The 23,133-nt window shown below is 37.3% G+C and overlaps 1 protein-coding gene across 8 annotated transcripts in view; it reads left to right on the top strand.

The window, feature by feature from the left end:
- The window catches only part of ADGRG6 (adhesion G protein-coupled receptor G6), a 112,958-nt gene that overhangs the window by 35,390 nt on the left and 54,435 nt on the right, over positions 1–23,133 (top strand). For 7 of the 8 annotated variants that reach the window (XM_066994228.1, XM_066994227.1, XM_066994229.1 and 4 more), the window contains 3 exons: positions 9,855–10,196; positions 15,903–16,523; positions 21,233–21,301. In XM_066994228.1, the coding sequence (XP_066850329.1) occupies positions 9,855–10,196; positions 15,903–16,523; positions 21,233–21,301 (1,032 nt within the window). The other variant, XM_013194203.3, reaches the window with a different exon arrangement.

Below are 23,133 nucleotides of genomic sequence, written 5' to 3'. Positions count from 1 at the left end.
GAATTTCTAATGGTCTCTGTACTGTGCTAACATCCCACTCTGAGAGAACGAAGAACATCAGCTCTGACCTCCCCAGGGCTATGATAACATTTTGGAGATCTGTCACGTAACAAATGCTGATAATGTCAATACCTGGATGACTCCACTTAAGAGCCATTTGAGATGCTAGCCTGGAGAAACCAAGAGATCAGTTCCCTGCAGAGATTCAACAGCCTGTGAAAGAACTGGCTTTCTAGACCCTAAATCAGTGTCATGTTCCACTCCACCTCTGTCCTGTTGAAAATCACACTACTATTTATATATTTATTTATGAAAACAAATAATAAAAACTCTCTAAATGTAGGGTCATGTTATACAGTTTTGTCATGAAGAAGAGTAGATCAACTTGTGCTGTCTTGGTTTAGTGAAAAGTATGCTGCTGATTTTAGTCGTACCTGGTTTCTGCCTGTGTTTTGTGCTTAATGCTTCATGAGTGATTAATTTACTATTCTCACTTCTGCTTTCCTAAACATAACCTCAGATTTCAAAATTAAGCTTTGTTCTTTCTGATTTTATTTTTTTTTTTGGTACATTACTATAGTTACTAATCTCAAGTGTATCATGAAAGATAATTTTGATTATTGTGTTGGAAATTGTTAACCTGTTCCTTTTTGACTTATGTGCAGCGTTCAAACCACCAAAACTAGCAAGAACTGCTGGATTGGCTCCTACATAAGACATATAAAATAGGGCCTAGTGCTCTGCCTCTTACAGTTACTTTCCCATACATGCATTGGCCACTTCTATTCCATAAAATCAGAAGTGCCCGGGACTGTTCTCTGCCACTCAGGCCAACTCATCCCAGATTCATACTATTATAAAAACTGGGGTGGCTCTATTTGGGTTGTAGGTTGGGAATAGTGCCTGGCCTGCACTAGCTGGTGAGCCATGCCCAGGAAGAGTTTGGACATGAGCTGTCTGTCCTGCCCGAGCAGTGCTGGGAGTTAGGCCAGCGCTTTGGCTGCACTGGCACTCACATCCCAGTGCCTGGGACTGTGCTCCATGGCTCCTCACTATAGCCATCAAGATGAAGTTATCGATATTTTCTCTGATGAGCTATTTGAGATTAGTTTCAAGTATAAGCCATGAGGTTTACAATTCCTATAGTTACATTTTTTCTTATTAATTATCATATGCCTGCAGGGATTCTGATGTATTCTAGATACTTAGAGAAACATCTGTTAGCTTTCTGAATTTTATATTCCCTGCTTTAATACTTTTCAGGTCAGAGTCCCACAGGCTAACACTGTAATGTATGAGAAAATATTGTCTTTTATCAGTTTTCCATTTGCCACATGTAATTTCATGAAGTGCCCTATTCTTTTCTTACAAAACAAAAACAAAACAAAACAAACAAAAAAGCTGTTCTGATTTCATGGGTAAAAATTTAATTTCTTAATAATCTGGTAAGAAGGATGTGTTAGAGGAATTGGAAGCAGGAATAATAATGTGACTTCATAGACAGCAGTTACATGTTCATATATGCCTATAAATTACCCTGTGAGGATATTTTGTTCTAGCATTTTATTATTCTTAGGTGCACCAACCGGTTCAACCATTTAGAGTATGCTGCAAGACATACTGCATCAGCAAAAGAAGATGCGAGGCAAGCTGATATCACTGGCCAGGACATAGTACTCTCTTTGTCTCCTGGCTTCCGTGGCCAAAACCCAATTGTTGAATTATTTTGTGAGAGCACAATCTTTCCTTTCATTGAATTATAAAAGGCTTTGCCAGGGTTATGTGCTATTTCCAGTCAGGAATATGGAGGCCTAGAATTCTTGCTGGGTACAAGGAGTACTGTGCAGATGATGCAATGGGAATGGTGCAAAATTAGTCTCGGCTGAGGTTTTAATAGTGCTGAAAGTAGTGTTTCCTGCAAATCAACAGAAAAATCACACTTGCAAACTAAGAGTAATACAGAGATGAAAAATTCTTCCTAATTATGTTTCTGTTATATTCATACTCTGCAAATTGCATTTCGTTATATGTGTGGCAGCTGAAGTAGGATAATGTAAAGTTGTACTTGTAAAGTTCATAAAATTTTTATTTTTTGAAATTTTCTGGATATATAGCTAATGAGTCCATGCAGGTGGCTCCATACAAAAACCGGTAATGTTTACCCTGTTGGGGATTCTATATATTCTACATCTGTTAATATAAGTACTTTAGAAATGTTTTAGAGAATGATTTAAGTTACACTGGTTTTCATTTTGTATAATTTACACCACACATTTATGTTACGTTGCCAGGTGCTTTGGTAACCAGCACTTCAATTGTTCAGTGGCAGAAGAAATTAAAAAAATATATTAAAAAAGGAATTTGATATCTCCATAGAGAAACTGTCCAGTGTTAAAGCCTGCTACTGATGCCTTTGTAAAACTGGAAGTTAATGTAATATTCTACTAGTAAAGGGTGATGGGGTGGGGTTGAATGCTATCCAGAGTAATAATGCATTTATTTTTATTTATGAAAGACAGGGGATAAGGGACTTTGGCTCGATGGCATTTTTAGAAAGGTCTGCATTATAAATAAACTTTGCCATTTCTGAACTTTAGGAAGAAAGTAATTCTGGGAAAACAAACAAACAAATAAATAAATAAATGAATAAATAAATAAAAATCACAGATTGGAAGGATCTATTTTTGTGACCGTTTGAAAAAAAAAAAAAAAAAAAAAAGACCCTTTACCCCAAATTAATTCAGTCAGCAAGTTGGGAATGTAGAATACGCCCCGTGGAAGGACAGGAACAAGGAGTATGGATAGCTGTATGGACATCAGGGCAGGTGTAAAAATGGTTCAGGGTTCAGGTTGACTATTTAACCACGTGGTTACTGGCTTTTCATAAGCAACGTGTCTGCGATTGGATTTCTCTCCCTGAATGGTCATTGGCATATGCTAGTTCAGTAATTACTCCTTTCCTTAGAAGGAAAAGAAAATGGTCAGAACGAGAATGAATAGGACAGTCTTCTTCACTGCTTGTGTCCGTGCAATGCCTCCCTTGTCATTTTCATATGACAGCAGTTACTGAGTCATGATCTCCCCATTCAGATGTCTTTGAGGGGGGTGCAAGGCTGAAGACATAACTGTAAAGCCTCAAATACAGGATTTGAAGGCATAATTGTTTAGGAAGGGACTTTAAATATTTGCTGAATTTTAGGTGCATGCTTAAATCCAAATGATACGAGTGAGATTTTAAGATTAGCTGAAGATTCTTATGAATTTAAGGCTGTGCACACTGTAGGAATGCTGATGTAGAAATAGTTTAGTATTATTATAAATCAGAGGACAGATACATTCCCACACAAGCACAATCGTATGCTCAATCAGTAGACCTCAGCCCTATCACATGCAGGCACAAACTTTTATTCGTTTTATACATGTTATTTTCCTTCAGTTTATTGCACAGACAATCCTTCTCTACTGTTTTTGTCCATTATTTAACAAGCCCCCCCACCCCTAGAAAAAGAAAAAAAAGTGACTAAAATTAATTCGGCTTAATAGTTAGGATTATTATTATATTTGAAGATTCTGACATTAAATTCTGACAAAGATTAATTTGAAGATTCTGACATTAAATGCTGACATTAAATTGGCATGCTGACATTGAATTATCTGTTGCGTTTAGTAATTTTTTCTCAGGGCCTGTGTAACGTAGCAAGACAAAGATGTTTTGTGGGAGATCAAACAGTTTCTACACTTTGGAAAGTAAATAAAGAAACAGAAGTAATCCTCTCACATCTTCCCATTTCTACTTCCTCAGAAAAAACTCAAATTGTGGGTTAAGCACAGAGCAGACATCGTGGTTTGGTGTGGATAGGCTTCAGAAGACTGCAGAAGAGTGTTCGCTGTTTTGCAAAAAAAATTATATAGATCTAATCCTATAGATGACAGTGAGTATGCAGAGAATTATTTCCTTTATATCCAAAGTGAATGACTAGACACCTATCTGCAATAAACGTATCCAAATTTTTCATGTAGATATTTATGTGCATCTACAGATTCCCTTTACATCTGAAATAATTTTTTAAAGGGAAGATAGATGGACTACTGTTGAAGCCTTTGCTATGTGATTGCTGCTCTGGGTTTAGTGTTTGTGTCTCATATTGAAATTACATGGGTTTGTTTTTTCTGTAGCCATTCCAGCCCACCCACATCTTGGTGGTTTGGCCCTTCCTCTTACTTGTCTGCAGGTGTGTCTACTACTGACCTCATTCACCCATCTATTTGGAGTCATAAATATGTTTAACCTAATGTTTGGCCATATCTCATCTCTGTAGATCTGCTTTATTATGGCACCCTTGAAATAGGGGGTGGGAAATAATTGCTTATTATAAAGAAAGACTTTTTATTGCCTAATGCTCAACAAAACAATGCTGTCACTGTGAATGATTGTAAGGTTTCACTTCTATTTTGGACTTTACCACACACTTGCTGTATGTATAAATGACTGCATCGTGGCACCTTCCTGAGCTTTTCTCTTACTTTGTCGAAATTGACAGTACTTGTAAGTGCTAACTTTTCAGATATATGCAAAGTGCTAAAAGGTTCTCAGATGTCTGCATAAAAGCAAATCATAATTACCTCTGTACTGCTTTTTATACCTAAAGTGCTAGGTAGTGTAGCTAAGATTCTCTGTGGTTTAGGGTTAGTCTAATTCTGTCAGCAGGGAAGATTTTATCGTTCACTTGAATAAGACAGAAGTTAACATAAGCTGTTTTGTTTTGTTTTGTTTTCTGAAAATTTGATCCTGTAGTTACATAGATTTATTTCAGGTTATTTTCATATAAAAGACATCTTTTCTACAGGGAGAAGTAGAGTTAAACTTCATGCCAGAACAGAATCCTGCTAAAAAAAAAAAAAAAAGTAAAATTTTACGAGGGAGCCTTTCAATGGATTAAGAAAAATACTGAAAAATAGCGTTAATTCAACCCACACAGTCTATCATTGGTATCCTTTGCCACTGCCTACGCTCTATGTAGTCATTTACACTTCTGTCAGGTGGAAAATGCTGTGCAGAAGGCCAGTTCCGTGCTACAGCCAATGGACAGAAAAAGAAAAATCCCATTGCAAGGTGTAACTTAGTTTGGAAATAAACTGTGTAACACATGAGTTATAAGAGCAGATATTTTTCCCTATAGACAATATTTTCTTTTGATCCTAACCTTCACAAACTTTTCAGCCTTTAGGGCTGAATTGGGCAGTGTCCCAAACCGTATTGCTTTTCCTTTTTTTAAAAAAAATTATTGGCCAAACAAAATTTGTTGCCCAGCAATTCTCCATGGTTGGATAGGAGTAGAAGGGAGAGCAGATCAAGAAGAAATTGGAACTCTTGTCTGATGGATAAGTGCAGAGTATAAGGGTTCTAAATATGAGTTTTAAGGGGAAAATGATGGCAACAGAGAGAAACAGAAAAATATTAACAGCTAAAGGAAAATGTGACTATTAACACAGATTTTTGAGATAAGTGCTGGAATATGTTGGACATGAAAGAAGAAGTAGAAAAAGAGCAATGTGAATGTATGGGAAACGGTTATACAGAATGTTTCCTTCCCTAATCTGGGAGTCAATGCTGTAGCTCTTGGTCTGACTGTGGCTTCAGCTGTCCACAACTGGTTTGTGAAAGTCACTTTCAGATTGTATATCTCAGAGCACACAGGTGTCTTCATTAGTTCAAGTGGAAGTCTGTGCTGGAGCTCTTAAGAGACAAGGGGTTTCTTGCTGATGGGACATGGTAGGCTATTAGTTAGGCTATATTAGGGTATGGATTTTGTGTGTGCTTATCTTTGTTAGTCACATAAGTCACACTAGTCTCTTCAGTTGGTCACATACTGTTTCCCTTAGCCCTTTAGTATTAGTACAAATGATTCAGTGTGGTATAGGGAATGGATAGTACATCCTTCTCTTTGAAGAAATTAAAAGGTATATATGTGAGATAGGCAGGAAACTCACAGAAGACAGGAAGTGGTCTTATGGTTAGGAAAATTGGCCACCATAAGAACAGAATTCTCTCCCTGTCTTTACTGATAAGTTCCTATTAAAGATGGCCAAATTGTCATGACCAAAGTTTTCCATTGACCACTAAGTACTCATTTTTAGATTTTCTACAGTGGGCCAGATTGGCAGTCTGCTCTCCCAGCTGCAGTTTAAAGTCATTGGTAGTGTGCTTTGGACATATAAATTGCTGTACAAATACTAAGTAGTTAAGGAAAATCAGTACTCTTGTTTTGCAGATTGGGAACCCAAAACCCATGGAAACTTTTGCCATTTTTGCACATTATCTCTGTGCCTAACTGTATCCTTATAAAATGGGCATGGTAGGAAGGAAAAAGCTGATTCTACAACAGCTTCTGAAATCAATTAACATTTGTGAAAGCTCTAAAACACTCTGGAGGAATTTGTTAATTTTCCTTTTCAGTATACTGTTGGAGCATCATACTAAATTCTTAACTATTCATTTATTAAATGAAGCATGAGTCCTGTAGAAAAAAAAAATAATGTGATAATGAAATGAAAGCTGTATTCCTCCACAGTGTTCTCATGAAGGAAACAAATGGGTTGCCACGTGAAACTTTTAATGTAGGAAATGTGGGAATCAAGTGCTTGATTTCACCTTATTGGGAGGGTGTTTTTTTTGTTGTTTTTTTTTTTTTAGCATATTCAGAGAGGAAGAAAAGTTGAAGGTTTTTTTTTTTTCACTCTTCAGAATGTATTTCCTGTAGTCTCGAGTGAAAACAAAACACCTGATGGGCAAGTTCTGCAGGTGTGATTCCTGACCAAGAATATTATACCTAAATTTGTTCCCATTATCAACTAAATATATCATATTGCTTACAGAAATGCTTGTTGTATGTATTGCAGTAGGTATTCAGTATCCACAGTTAAGAATTGCTCTGGGCCAATAGGATTGCAAAATATCTGTCAGCTTTGGCTGACAGCCTAGGGTTGCCACAGCAATTTTTCTCTTTAATGAGTAAAATAGGTGGTGTTTATAGAAAAATAACTGTCTCATGAGAAGCTGTGCAAAAAGTTCCATTCAAAACCATTCTGTTTATATATAGTTTTGTTGTTTGTTTTCTTTCCTTTTTACTTACTATTGCGGACATTTGCATGAAAACAGGATATTTCTCCTTCAAATTGCAGTCATGGACAGAATAGCCACTATGCCAAAACAGAGCCAACCCACTTCAAAGAAGCAAACCATTTTGCTCACCAAATCTGTTTCTCCTATGTATGTAAAGTTTACAGTACTTATTTTCCTAACTAAATTTAGGGCCTTTTTTTTTGCCTTTTTTTTTTAGTGCTGTAAAAACAACAAAACAATACAGATATAATAATAATAATAATAAAAAGAATATGTTAGCAAATGTGTTAGAAGATGAAAGGTGAAAAAAACAGTAAAATAACTTTTATGTTTTAGTATTTATATGAAAGCAGAAATAAAAGTATTTTTGCTAAATGTACTGACATTTTTTAACACAGCTTAAATAATCAGGAGAAAGAAAAATAGAACAGCTGAGTTCTGTTTAGGCTGGTGGTGATCAATAAAATTAGTAAATGCAGGCTTCTAGGAATGTCCATATTCTTTCTGATGGACAAATTTTACTTTTCTAGTCTCAGGCTGAATGTAATATCCTACCAGTTTGAGGTGCACACTAGACATTGCTTTTATTGACAAATAGCATATTTCTTCTGGCCAGCATTGTTTTATAATGCCATTAGGATAACCTTTAGGGGTCCAATGCTGAATGAGTGTGCATTAGCACCCACATGTGTTTGCATAACCTCCTGGTATTGAACCTTTGGCTCCAGGTCCATCTGGGTGCAGCTGATTCACAGGGAAAACTCTCAACTGCCCAGATAGCTCTGTGTCACTTATTTCTCTATCAGAAATGGGTAGGAGAGTGGGTACAGCACTGCTGCCAGATCTTCAGCCCCTGTAGCCCTCATCCTAGAAATAACGAAAGCAGAAGTATGAATCACCAAGCCTTCCAGCTGGAGGCCGCCCCGGCCTGGGCTGTCTTCTGCCTTGTAGAGGCTCACTTGCCCTGGACTAGCAGCCCGCAGCAGCTTGTGGCTCAGTGCATGTTTTTCCTGTTCCTCCTCCCCTCAGTCTAGGGTGGTTCTCTGAAAACTGATACGTATCTCTGTAAAATCCCCTGGACAAAGCTGTCATCTCCTTGTACAACTCCAGGATTTATATTCACCATACTAATAAGTACATATTCTCTCTCTGGTTAAGAAATGGAAGAGTAAGATTTCAGGGCAGGTGAACATAGTCCTTTGTCTGTTCAGATTTGCAGAGAAATTAGATTGCACGGGTTCCAGCTTGTACTACACAGATCATGTTTTCCAATGTCACGAGTACCACATCTTCCCAAAGGCACTTGTAAATCATTAAGACAATATTATTTTTCTCAAATATGCATTCCATAGTTCTTATGTAGCCAGCCTGCATTTGGCTCTGGAAGACAAGTTAATTACTAATCTCTGCCTCTTATGGGCCATGTGAATACATGATTTGCAAATAAAAATATAAGAACTCTGGAAAATATACCTAAGAATTCTCTTTACAGATATAAGCTATTTCCTTTTTTTTGCCATGTCAGTTCCCAGAGTCAGGCTCTATTTGCTAAGGCTGAACACTATATGAATGTGACTAAACAGTATCAGTAACAAAGCAGTGGAAAAAAACATAAAGGGTGCTTTGGAGAAGTGTGTTGTATTTATTCCTCTCTTAGGATTGTTCCCTAAATACTTGAACAACAACTTGCTTTGCTGCTTTTGGCATAGACAACTAATAATACATATTTGTATTCTCCTATTTTTTTCAAACTTATATTACTTGATGCACACTTGTCCTAATGAAATATTTGGAATGTGATTCAGCATAGATGTGCTGGTTAGTTTCTTTGGTTATCTGTTGGTAATATTCTGCTCCCACCTAGTTTGTTCAGCGCTGCTTTGGCAAATGGTTGCAGATTTTAACAGTGGGCAATTCACAGTAATAATATCAAACAACACACTAAGTAAATATATGACAGAAGGGCAAATATAAAAAGAATAAGAAATGTATCCCTGTGGACTAACAGGGTCTGGAATTGTCATGGATAAGAACAGCAGGTGAGCGAAGGCGCATCAGGAAAAGATAAGAATTTTTTAGAGCTTGACTGCCACAAACGTCTATGGAGCTGACTCAGCATGGGAAGAGTGCAGTAATTTGTTGTTGATTCAAAAGCCAGTAGTAGTTCACTGCTACCCTTCTGGGTGATGTGGAGAGCACTTGCCGGAAGTGCTGATGACTAACCTTGGACTCTGTGGAATGCTGCTGCTGTGGCTCCTCAGCCCATCTCTTGTGCTGTTGCATTCCAGGGACATTCCACTGGGAACAAGGGCAGGGCATGGAGCTGCTGGAATAGCAGCAGTCAGCATCAGTCTAGCAGCCAAAAGATGTAAATGATACCAGTCATCTTGGAAGTTTCAGTTTAACAATTCATTTGCCTTTGATAATTCAAAAATGTTGCTTTCAGTTCACCATTGTTCGCACAGTGGTTCAATATGCATGGCAGATATATATTGGATACACAAACAAATATTTAACGGTATAATTTGTATTTGCAAGATTTCTTATGTAAAATATTATTTTGCCATATTATTCCTCTAGCATTTTGCTTGCTAGAAACAAAGCCTTTTTCTGCCTGTCTTCCTCCCATCTCTGTTTGGTTTTCTGTATAGAAATATATTTAGACAGTGTTGATGATTAATTTGCTGTTAAATTATCACTCTTCCTGACCTTTCTCTGTTTACATTGCCAGCTCATGGATGCTACAACTGTAGGACTGTATTAACTGACCCCTCTGGAGTTTTCACTTCTCCATGCTTCCCCAGTGATTATCCCAACAGCCAAGCATGCAAATGGATCATCCGAGCACCTCATGGATTCATCATACAGCTAACATTTATTGATTTTGACATTGAAGAAGCTCCAGGCTGCATTTATGATTCACTGACATTGGACAATGGAGAGATCCCAATGAACCTCTGTGGAATCACTGCCAAGGGATTATCATATAATTCTACTGGAAATGAAATGATTGTGTCCTTCAAAAGTGACTTTAGTATCCAAAAAAAAGGTTTTAATGCCAGCTATGTACGAAGTAAGTAAACCCAAAGCATTTCATACCTCTAATAGCTAAAATGTCCTGCTAGAAGGAAATTTCTTATAGTTTATTAGAATGACCTTTTCTGACAGAGTCAAGTGCTCCATGAAAAGGGAAGGGGTGACAGGAGACGGAGAGGCTGCAGGGTGAAACTATAGAGTTATCTGGTATGTTTTTTAATTAATTTATTTTTCTGTTGATAAATATATATATATATATTTTTTTTCCAGGACATGACATCCTTAAGTGCATTAGAAAACTTTTCACATGCAAAAATTTTAGGCCCAAGTTTGTCTCTTTCTGAAGATTTATGTTGAGAGATTTAGAAGTGGGACACATCCTTAGTGTCAGTGGAACTGCAGAGGAACATAGTAACATAAAGGCCAGCATGAGCATGAGCTTAGCCAACAGCTGCAAGGCCAGCCAAAACCTTTCGCCCAGTGAAACACCCTATAGTTTGCACCCTACTAGTGCAAAAGGCAGAACTTTCTCACAGTTTTTTTCCAGTCTCTAGCATAAACTCCCAGGGATAAACTGTCACTGCATAACTGCTACCTTTCATTCCAGTTCGTTGACCTTTCTTTCTCTTTGTAAATATGTAACTATGCTTAGATTTTAAAAAGCCTAACAATTAGGGGAAAAAAAAAAAAAAGACACCCATGCTTTTCACCCTAGGAGAAGACGACAAATAATATGTGACTGATATTTGTTTTGTTGTTTAAGGCATTACTAGAAGTTGTTCTTGGTATGACAGTAAAGGGCTGCAACATAAATGAGGGCATTAGGATTGCCACGCCTCTTTTCTGTTCAGGACCCCAGAACTCCAGAAGGACTCCAGGTGGGGTCTCAGGGGAGCAGAATAAAGGGAAACACCTCCCTCAACCTGCTGACCACGCTTCTTCTGAATCAAAATGCAGCCCAGGACATGACTGGCTTTGTGGGCTGCAGGTACACAATGCCAGCTCATGCCGAGCTTTACATTCATTGGTATCCCCTACTCCTTCATCGCAGGCCTGCTCTTGATCAATTCATTACCCGGTCTGTCCTGACACTGGGGACTGCCCAAATGTAGCACATAATACTTATGTTGTATTGGCTGGTTGCGTAGAAACACAGAGCAAGAAGATTTTCAGTTCTCAGTCACAACTATACCTTTTTGATGAAAAAAAAAAAAAGTCAAAATACCTATTACACATACAATATTTTAAAATAATAAACATAACAACCTCCATAATTATAAGACAAAAATAGTCCTGATTATGCCAGGAAAATTAGTTTGCAGTTCTGAAAAGAAAAAAGGTAAAGTCATATCAGAGGAACTAAAAATATTTCTTTATGCTGAGATCCTTTCATGCTGACAGAGAGAGTATAGTAATAACTCTAGGAGCACCTGTTCTCTTCTGTAAGTGGAAACAAATCTTCTGAAAAGGTTTCTCTGTTTGAAAGTAGTGGCTCTTCCTGTACAGCAAGTTGTTAAATCAAGTAGATCATATAAAATGGTATGCAATCAGATTATGCAACATGATTTATTGCATTATTCCTCTTTGCTATTTTAATGTTTAAGAATAAGACATAAGATAACTTTCAGCAGGAATTGCAAGATGCAATATTATCCTCAGATGTATTCAATGAAGAGAAGAAGAAAGGGCAACATATATAGTTAGAAAATCATTTGTATTATACTTACATATAGGTAATGTATTTCAAAAATATTACCTCCTTGCCAAATTGAACAGTACCTTACCTTCACAGATAGCACCCTTACAGTTAAAAAGTCTTGGAAGATACCCTTTTATTTTGAATAAGAAGGCTACGCACCATTGTGAGTAAAGGTGTCAGGGATCTTCACCAGCAACATATTTCAATATTATATGTTAGTTCAGGCACTCCGTGTTAAGGCCTGCTCTTAAGCTATCTCATCTAAGGTTCCTAAATTTTTGTTTCTTTATTCCAAATCTATAACTCTCAGTTAAATTCATGATTTTGACTGTGGACGTTATAGAGGACAGGTGGCTGTGTGCACCTAGGGCAACTTATAACCTATAGGCCACATTCTGCATGGCAGCCTTTAACCAGGCAATGGATACAGAAAAGGAGTTTGGTTAAAGGTAACATAGTGCTTTCCTTTCATAGAAAAAAAAATAAAAGCATGTAGACAATCAGACATCAACATACGTGCTAAAATTACAATGCATCTGCATGGCAGACATCAGTGCAGTGCTTTCCTGTTCTTGCAGAGAATTCCTAAAGGCAGGGGGGTGGTGCTACACCCACTCATTTCAGGTCATTGTGGAGCTTCAAAGCTCCATTGTCAAACTGGCACCATTCTTACCATCATAAACATGATACCCAGGCAATATCATGAATTTCTTCCAGAGAGAGGGGTATGGTGTTATAGTACTCTAATCATGTTTTCTGTCATTTCTCAGCAACGATCATATATAAATAATAAAATTAAGTGGTTTGTTCTATTTTGACTTTGACAAAGAAATATGTATGTGGAATGCAAAGGGCCGTTCAAAGACATACAGCAGTTTGCTATCTAGAAATTGCACTTATAAAGATACTAATAATACATCTTAATACGAAATGTACACAAGGCAAAATATATGTGAGGAAAAACAAATAAGAGCAAATAAGTTTGAGGAGGGAACTGGCTGAGAATAGAACAGCGTTTGTGTGACTGCTCAGTTTTGTGTAACAGTGGTTTCAAACCGAGTTTCACAGAGCACATCCTGTTACACATAACAAGCTGGCTGCCCACACAAATGCAACACAGCAAAAGCAGATAGATAGGCCATATCCTCAGCTGCAGTAAATGAATACAGCTTTGCTACTCTTAGGGGAATTATGTCAATTTACAGCAGCTGAAGAGCTGGCTTGTTAAATAATTTTCTAGTAATACTTAACTGTGTAAGTAATAGCTCCATTGATGAGTTGAACTCACTCAGATACCCAATGGAGAGGAGGAAGAGCCAACAGACCTCCGTTAATGCAGAAATTCTTGAGACAATGTCACATAAATTAGCACAAATTTGAGTAGTACTGCTGTAGCCCAGATTAAAGGATGAGTCAGTGCAGCATTCACTGCAACAAAACTTCTCAAATAGGTATGTAGTGTGTAGACACCATTAAAGCTGGTGCATTTCTTCCAGCATCAATGTAGGGACAGCTGAAAGCAGTGAAGCTAGGAACAGCAGAAACCACCACACAAGGCACCGAACCATGCTGAAAAGCCCATCAGCTGGCAGGAAAGCAGTTTTCCCCACAAGTGATTGTAAAATAGTCAAGAGACTCCTTGGTTGCTTGTGTGTAAAGGCGTGTAAGAGATGTAAGATAGCTGAAACAAAGACAAGTAAGGAAGGGGCTCTAAAAAGAAGCAGAGGCAGACTTCTTGTCATCACAGCACTCCCATAAAAGCAGATGTGGATTTTAGAACAGTGAGCTGCCTGTTGCTGATTGCTTCTGCTGCATCCCAGCTGCCAAGACTTTTGTACATTTTTCATAAGTAAATAGCAATGCGTCCAAAGTAAACCCTGTTCTTTATAATCCAGTTATCTTCCTAACAGAAACAGTTTAACATCACCCTGCATGTAGTCTAAACACTTGAATGAACAGACCAAGAATATATATATATTCTCCCTCAGAGACCAATCAGCTTCTCCAGTACTAACATCTGAAATTCATCAGTATGACGACTGGCTGTACAACAGCAACTGGGAGAGAGCTCTTAATGTTGATGGCAGGATTCTGTTTTCTCCACATGTGTAAGATACTTGTCAGTTTTGTCCTTTCACTGTAGGGGGAAGGTGCCAATGGTTAAATCTGTCAGAAGAGTACAGTAATTTTGAGTACATTTGTTCAGTACCAGAGCAGCGGGATTCTCCCTGTTTATTTCTCTTCTTACACTGTTTAAATGTGACCAGGTGGTCCGTAGCTCTCCTGACCACCCTAACACAGTCTGGGTGGTGCTCATATGAATGAGCTTTCTTCTTTTTCAAGTCTTGAATCTTTATACTTCTTCTGGAACACTTTACATGTTACATAAAGAACTGTACTGTATAATTAACTCATGAAAAAAATGCCCTTGTTTTCGATGGAAAGTTGAACACATTTTCTATCTATAAAATTGTTCCAACATACTTCTGTGCTTGGGAAACAAACAAACAAAAAAATCTATGAAGTAAATCCAGTAACTATAAAAGCCCAGAAATTCTCTCTTCCGTCCCATTCTTCAGTCGCTGGGTTGGCAGATAATGCATAATGCTTTAGGTTTTTTTACTATAGTATGTATCGGTCAAATTATGTCCTTTCATATATCCAAATATGGTAGTCTGGAGCTCAGAGTCTGCAAGCTGCTGATAAAAAGAAAGTGTAATACCATAGAATATACAGGATCTTTATAGTCCATATGTCTGTCTCTTCCTGAATGGGGCATGACAGTCACCATTCCCTCATATATCTCACCCCCTCAGAATGAAAAGTTTTATTTCACTCTGAAAAGGGAGCAAGTATAATAATTAGCATGTGACATACCATCATTTAAAAATCCCAGGGGAGACCGTGCTTTTAATGTGACGATTATTCTTCAAGTCTAGCAAAATCCAGTTTCGGTTCCAGCATATGCACTGTCAAAGCCTGTCAGAGAGCTGGAAGACATTTGTTGGAGATGCGATCTGCCGCAGAACTGTGGAGCCAGAAGTAAAACCAAGAACGGCTGCAACAAGTCTTGTTGACTTTGATACTTTTTCATTACTGATAACCTGAAACTTCTTTATGTGGAGAAATTTACTTGAAGAAATTTTCTGCCATAAATGTACCAATAAAACTGAATATACTGACACTTTATTTTGAAAAATAATGTTCTCCAAAGTAGACGCAGCAGAATTGTCATTAATACACTCATGGAGAAAAAGCATATGTCATTAGATACTGTTTTTCACATTTGGTGACTGCCATTTTGCCAGTGCAAATGAGAATACTTAATAAAAATCAGAGACAAATTCTGCCCATGCCTAAATACCCCTACTGCAGTGCATTTTTTGCAAGAGGGCTACCCATTTCTAGATACTTGTACCGAATCTTAAACTACTGACACAAATATTTGCAAAGAGTGAACAGCTTCGATATAAATATTCACAAACACGATTGCAGTGTTCAACCAGAAGGCAACAAAATGGGAAGATGCATTGCAGAAACATATTACCAGAATTCAGGAACAAAAGTCTTCAGTTTGTCAAGGAATGTAATGGAGGTTTTATTCAACTGCGATATTAATATTTAAAAGTGAGGCCTGAACTTTATTGGTGTAATGCAGTCATGCAGACAAGTAATTAAAATAATACATCTTTAAAAAGTTATACTGTATTTTTAAAATAACTGGTTTACTCTATTGCATAATGCAACCTTCCTAGATGAATGTGTAGTAATTTTTATAAAGTGAGCGGAAGCTAGTAGGTAATATTTCCTAATATTGCTCTTAATGCAACTTCTGGAGTAGTTAGCTGTGGGTAGAGCAGCATTCTCCATCCTGCTGAAAAGGAATGTTTTTGGTTGAGTGTACTCCCAAGCCAAATTCCCCTCAACATGTGCTTTTGTTATAGTATACTGATAAAAAAAACACTGTTAAACTGCTGCCAGCCTGCCTTTATTTTTATATGAGACTATTTTCGAGTTAATTTATTTATCTGCTCTCTGTTCTAGTCGCCGTGTCTCTGAGGAATCAGAAGGTCATCATTCCCCAGGATCCTGATGTTGATGCCGTGTCCGTGGCAGAGACAGTCTTGGTTCCAGAGCTTAGCCAGTTCACACTGTGCTTTGAAGCAACTAAGAGCAGCAGCGATGACAATGACGACTGGAAGATCTTCTCCTACACTGATGTGTCGTCGAAAGAGTTCTTTGGCTTTGGGAAGACCACAAAAGGCCATTTTCTGTCCATCTCAGGGACACAGTGCTTTCTTGATAATGTATTGCCTCGAAATGCAGAGTTTTTCACAGGAACCTTTGAACAGCTCTGTGTAGTAGGGGATAGCTTCTCGGGCGCCATAGGTGTATATGCCAAAAGTACCTATCATAATGTATACTGTCCGGCTATGTTTGGCAAAGTTATCCCTGGAAACGGTAGGCTGGTGCTGGGCTCTAACAGCAATGAAGTGAGCTCTCTAAATGGGGACATTTACAACTTCCGCCTCTGGAATTTCACCATGAATGCTCAAACACTGGCCAACCTCAGCTGCGATGTGAAAGGAAACATTGTAGACTGGGAAAATGAATTCTGGAGTATTCCAACTTCAGCACTGAAAGCAGAAAACAATTTGAGTTGTGGTGAGTATGCCTTGCCAATTCTTTTTTGCTTATTTTCCCCCCACACTTCTGCATTGTGCTGAAAATATCTTACCACAGCAAGGAAAAAAAAAAAAAAGTTATTGTGAAAGAAAAACAGGTAGATCTTGCATTTCTTTGAGTTTAGCTCAATTCTTACCATACACAGAGTCTTTGAAAGGGCATAAAGTTGATTCTATAAGGGAAAAGAAAAAGTCTCCTAAGTATTTTGAGTTGCTGCTTGAAATAATCTACAGATCAGAGTTCTTTCCCAGTGGTTTGTTTCCTGAAATTCTACTGACATGAAATGACAGTTGAAGGAAAGTACCTGCTACCCTCAAGTTAGACTACCATGGTCTCTAGAGAGAAAAAAATACGTGTTAACTAACCGCTTAGTAAATGTTTTTGTACCTGCACTTTGGTGCTTTCATTAGCTAGAAGAAGCACCTGTTAGCATTTTTCTGCATGTGCAGACAGCCAGTAAAAGCAGAGGCAAACTGGTAATGCATACAAGATAGAAAAGGACAAGAAAAGATAAATTAAAGGAGACAGATGGAAAGAAAGAGATTTATATCAAAATCATTGGTTCTTATCGTGCTGATAACATCTTGTCAACCTTTCTTTCAATTGGTAGTTATTGAAGGTTTTTCTTCCTGTAGGTTACACTGGGAGATAAATTTTAATATGTTGTCTGACCTATCCTCATTCCATGGCTCAGGCACTTTATTCTTATAAATGTCCAGGTGTAATTTTTCTATATTTATATGATATTACAGCTGCTTGATGATTTTCTCCTGGAACTTTTTTTTTCCAGAAAAAGAAAATTTAAAACTGAAAAATTCTTGTCAGTTTGGAACAGTATTTTACTTTTTAAAATAAGCAAGCAAATGTTTTAATTAGTGAAAGCTTTAAACATATTTGGATAATTTTAAAATGCATAGGGGAAAATTGGAGCCATGGTCAGTAGTAGCTTATACATGCACATATATGATGCTAGTGAAACTGTAATGCTATGGAACTCCATGCCCATGGTGTCTGAGACACCCTATTGCATCAAATACACATTTGTTAAACAAACTAACAAAAAAAAATAGTCAACAGTTACAAATATTGGTTCTCTTTGAACTATATAACGTCTCTTCAGATCTACTGTTGTCCTCTCCACCTTTCTACTTACTAGTTTAAACATAACTTGTGTCAATGTGTCTCCTGACAGCAGTACCTGTCAGCATTCTGGGAATCTGTAGTTTAAAACAGAACCTGGCATCATTAAGACATTCCGGTTTCTCTATCTAGTAGCTCATGAGGGATTAAGGTGGCTAACATCACATTTTACTTGCTTAGTTTACTGAAACCAAAATGTGAGGTAGACTTAGTGGGACAGCTCTCAGCATACCTCTAGGTGCCTACCAGCACAACAAAGATGCTAACATAAACATTGATCATAACTGATAAAGTTGATCCAAACTCAAAAGTTGTTTTTCCATCCATACAAATAGAAAAATCTGAGAGAAAGTAGTTTCCCAGAAAATCTTACTCTTCTTAAACCATTATACCAAGAAGATGACCACAAGACTTTGACTAAACTACCTACCAAGATGCCTGTAAACATTGCAGTCTTATCTGATTTTGACTGGAGTATGGATCTTGTCCCTCTTTCTATTAAACACTGTACTGTCCTGTGATATTAGTGTAATATCATAACTGTACTCACAGAAGTAATACAGTTATTTGCATTCCACATCACAGCTTTATCCTTTGGGAAGTCATTTTTTTCAGTGGTTTCCTTACGGCAGATTATTTTAGAAAACATGTGTCAGCATTCTAACATTAGCAAGAACATAGGCCCAGCTTTCCATACATGCTGCTTCAAGTGTATCTCTATATAAGCATTGTTACTTCCTGTAACTAAGCATGTGAGAAAACTTACTAACCACTTTCCTTTTTTCAAAGATGTTAAATTACCCAATATGATACAGGCTTCTCTGGACCAGCGAATGTCCTAAAAAAAAACATGTGGGGTGCAAAGCAGATTCAGAAATTGTTACTAATCCCAGAGATGGTATTGTTAGAATTTTTTTGCCTTCATCTTCTTGAATAAAAGCCTTCATTGTAAAACGAGCCTTTAACATGAGAGTTGATGAGTCAGACTATCAACCATGAATAAACCACTGACAGTGGTGAGATTAACTGATTAGACTTCATTTAGCTGCAGTGGAAGGATTTATGCAAAAAAGAGGTTTTCGCTCAGCTCCAATGATGTTTTCCCAGGAATCTGCTTGTAACAAAAAAACAAACAAACAAACAAACAAAAACCTCTCAAATTATTTGTGCCTGAACACTCTTTAAATTTTTCAGAGGATATTATTTTCATTATTTTTCAGACAAAGCTTTTACAAGTAGGTTTCCTGAGGATAAAAACACCAACAAATTGTTCCAGATAATCTTTTCATAATTTTACCTTCTCCTAGTTTATTCCTTAGACTAATGTTTTCACAGCTGTGCAATCATGGTGGGGTGTTTCTGGAAGACTTGACGGAATTCTTTTTTCATTGCTGTACCTTCGCAGGGCTTGCATTTAAAGGTATATATACACAGCCTAATCCAGACTAACTTTAAAAGAAGTAGTTTAAGTAGTGAGAACAGTGTAATAGAATCAGTGCAGAGCTCAGTGCAGACAAACCGAGGAGTATTTAGTCAAATACAAATACTGTACTGATTTTGGAGCCTGCAAAGGCTGCACATATAGCAGAATATGACCCACTCAATTTAAGGTTATCTTGGCTGTATGTCTGCTTGTGCCTGCAATTACTGTATTGTGTACTTCATTTGGGTCCTTCCTTCCCAAATCAAAATTCTTAATTTTGCAGTCAAATTTAACTTGGAGTAGGATCTGTCTGCTTAGGCAGCTGAAAGATAGTTGTTTAAGGCTGAGCTAATTACACTCAGTGCTGTTTATGAATAATGGATTGAAAAAGGCTGTTCAGGTTGTCAGTTCATTTCACATTAGAGAAGATGTCTCAGTTAAGTCAGAAGTTTTATACTGCAGGAGTGCCTGTTTCTCTCCACTGACTATAAAGAAAATGTAGCATGATAAACAGATATGGATGTCTGAGTTTTAGACATTTAAAGTAGGTGAGATACATCACACAAAGTGTCCGTAATGCAGGGCCATGTCTGCTGTTCCTATTACTGACCATGCCTCTGAGCTTAATAAGGGAGCTTGTGCCAAGTGTCTGTTCATAGCTGGATCATTGTACTTATTTAGCACTGAGGGAAAGTCTAGTCTGGCTAGAATTCAACCTGATTAAAAATCAAAAAAGGTAATTTAACATATTCACTGAAAATATTCCTCTTTAAAGGGTACAGTATTCTGACAGGTGTCTTCTAAAGTCTGCAGATTTTCTGCCATCTTTCAGGTGATCTTTCCCTGATATAGCATCGGGAGGAGGTTATTCACAGCAGGTTTGGATGTTGGCTGTTTAACAGAAGCAAATATATTTTGGAAAAAAGTCTCATGCAGAAGGTAGGGAACTTAGAACTTGCTTCCTGAAGTTAATAGGAAGTCTATAAAGGAAGTCAATTTGCCTGTATCTCTTAATCCATTTCAAACAATCAAACAAACAAAAGCAAAACAAAACAAACAAACAAAACCCCCACAAAATAACTTAACTTTAGTATTTGTAGAGAATCACGTTTTAAATTCTTTCCTGTATTTTTTTTGGCAATACATGTAATAGTATCCGTGGCATGTCAGGACTTCTGTATTGAAGCCCCATGCTTCATCTGTTCTTCCATCACAGGAAATATTTTCATAGCTATCTTTACAAGCTGGTGGGTGATGGCTCTGTAATTTTATGGAAGGATATGGTGTTTCATAAGAGAACCTCACTGAGTCAATATGATTCTGAAGTGGTAAAACGAAAGTCAAACAGACAACACTCCCAGTAGGTTCAGATTATGCCCTGCTGTATGGCCCTATTATTTTCAACATAACGTGCAAAAGCAGCTGCAGCTGCAGCTGATCTGCTGGGATACACAAAGTGTAATTAATGCAGTTTAACCAGTTCATTTTCTGTACCCACTCTTACATTCCCCATTTTTGTCTCGAGATCATCAAAGTACATGCGTGTAGTAGTGAATAATTCAGCAGAGATACAGATTTACAACATTATCTGCTTATAAATCATGCATACCAGAATATTAATCACACCCACGCCCTGGGCACAGGAGCAAGTTTAATCACCTTTTATCTGGCTGGAGTCTGCCACAGGCAGATTACTCAGAACTGTATGGTGGGTAACCTGTGCTGCAACAGCACACTGTGGTTGCTTCTCCAAGGCGCATGCTGTTGCTCGTGAAGATGCCATAAATTCTACAGCCATACCAACCCCTCCACACAGAGCCATTTCAGAGTACACACAAGCTGCATTCATTTAATGGGCTGTTATTTAGCTACAGCTGGGGAGAGTATAAGAAAGCCAGGGGAGGATATGTAAGTGACTGTACCATGTAAGGCAGGGTTTGTTTTTGTGGATCCCTCAGCAGCAACAGGAAATGAAAATACGTAAGAAGGCAAATGGTATTATTAGTTTTATCATTGAGAGAAAATAGGAAGAAGACTGTGTCACTGCAAGATATATTTTGAGACATGTTGGTTTTATGCCCAGTAGACAAACCTGTCTAATTATTTGACTTTCTTTTTTCTAAAGGCTCATACCTAATTCCTTCTTCTACAATTGAACCAACAAGTTGTGCAAACCTAGGAAGCCTTTGCCAAGGTAAGAAGCTCAGGTCATTTTCACAGTTTCATCTTTGTTAAATCTTTATTTATCTTGATATTTTATTTTATTCCACTTCTTTCTTATTTTCTATTTTTTTCTTTTCATGTTTTTATTTATTTTTTTAATGAAAGTCTGAATTGCAATAAGAATAGAAAGGAGAGGAACACCTTAGACTCATCAAATGTGAGGATGTCATGTACATACAATATGTGGAAAAAATGTGATCGTCCCCTTGATAATATATTTTCCAAATAATCTCTATTATATCAAAACTGCATTAATAGACTGCTTTCAGTTCTCTCTTCACCTCTTTTCATCCTGCACATTTTGACAGTAAAATATTAACCAGGATAAGAAATAGGTACATCTGTAAACAAGAAATAAACATATGTAAATAAAACAACTTATTATTATTCATATTTTTCCAGTAGGCTATTTTGAGGCTAAATACTTTGAGATTAGCAGGTGAAAAGTTAACATTGGACTGCAAAATCCAGCAGCTATTAGTTAATAAAAGACTTTGTTGCAGCACCTAGTGATAGATAAATAGTGTCAAAATCACCACATATAAAAATTCATCAGGTCTTTTGAAAGGTCAGCTCAGTGGAATGCAAGGAGGAGCTGAACCCTAAAGATTTCCATGCCTTGTGAATCATTGCACATACAAGGATAGTTCATTCTTTCCACTCTGCTTAGTGGCTGAAGTTCTATAAAAATGAACATGAGCAACATCAGCCCATTTCCACAATATATTCATGAACACAGACCTGCTAGTGAGGTGACATGTTAAAACTTTAATCACAGCAGCAGCTGCATCAAAAATATATCATGCTCTGTAACCCTTTTCAAGCTGTGTGATGGAAGATAGAGGAAGCAGAGAATAAAATATAAAAGGGAGAGGAAGTCTTGGATCTCCTTCTAACCCAACATTTGCAAGTAAATCAGATTTAGTTTAAAGATAAAAAGAGAAATGCACTCTGCTTGAGAAGCCAGTAAGACATCTGTGATAGTCTCCAGTGTACTTCTCCCAGTTGTTCCCATGGTAGATTTGGTTTAAGGTCTTGGAGCATATGGAAGTCTCCATAGAGAAAGTGAAATGCCAGTTCTGTTTAAAATCAGATTTCAAACAGCAATATTCAGCCATCAAACTCACAAAGCATAATATGTTCTAAATACTGATACCCAAATACCTTACCAAAAAATTATTCAGTATTACTCTTTTTCTATGGGAAGAGGTAATACAGCCGTTGTATAAAGATGTTTGTCTATTCTCTTGGAAGAACTCAGAGAGATTTCTTATGTTAAAACGGCATGGTGTGAAAGGAGAAAGAGTATCTAACATTAAATCACCTAATAGGGCTGTAGAAATAGACACACTTTCAGACAAACAAATTTGAAGTACATACTGCTTCTAATAAAAGATGTTCTCTTTCAAGCTTGCCTTCCTTAAATTCTGAGATCATCATATTTTCAACAAACTTTTTGAGTACTTTTCACCAGGGTAATACTGTTTCCTTCTCCAAAGAGTGTTTGGTCAAGTGTCACTGGCTTTGTGTTAGTTACTTTGAAAGTGGTGCATCAGATTTGTGCTGTTCATCATCATCATCTTCTTCACCTTCATCATCATCATCACCATAATGTAAATCATAAAAAGACGTCTGTATTTCTTTCAGCACTGCAGACTTATTTTAAGCTGAGAGTCCACTTTGGATTCCTTTTTAGTTTGTTTGTTTGTTGTGTGTTGTGCAACAGCACCAGTAACAATATTTGTGGTTGCCATCATTATGTCATCATTATGTCAGAGCTGTTTTCTTCATTGTGCCTAGCAA

This window comes from Anser cygnoides, chromosome 3 (assembly GCF_040182565.1).
Source record: "Anser cygnoides isolate HZ-2024a breed goose chromosome 3, Taihu_goose_T2T_genome, whole genome shotgun sequence".
Taxonomy (NCBI): domain Eukaryota; kingdom Metazoa; phylum Chordata; class Aves; order Anseriformes; family Anatidae; genus Anser; species Anser cygnoides.
This window is presented reverse-complemented; position numbering and strand designations above follow the sequence as displayed.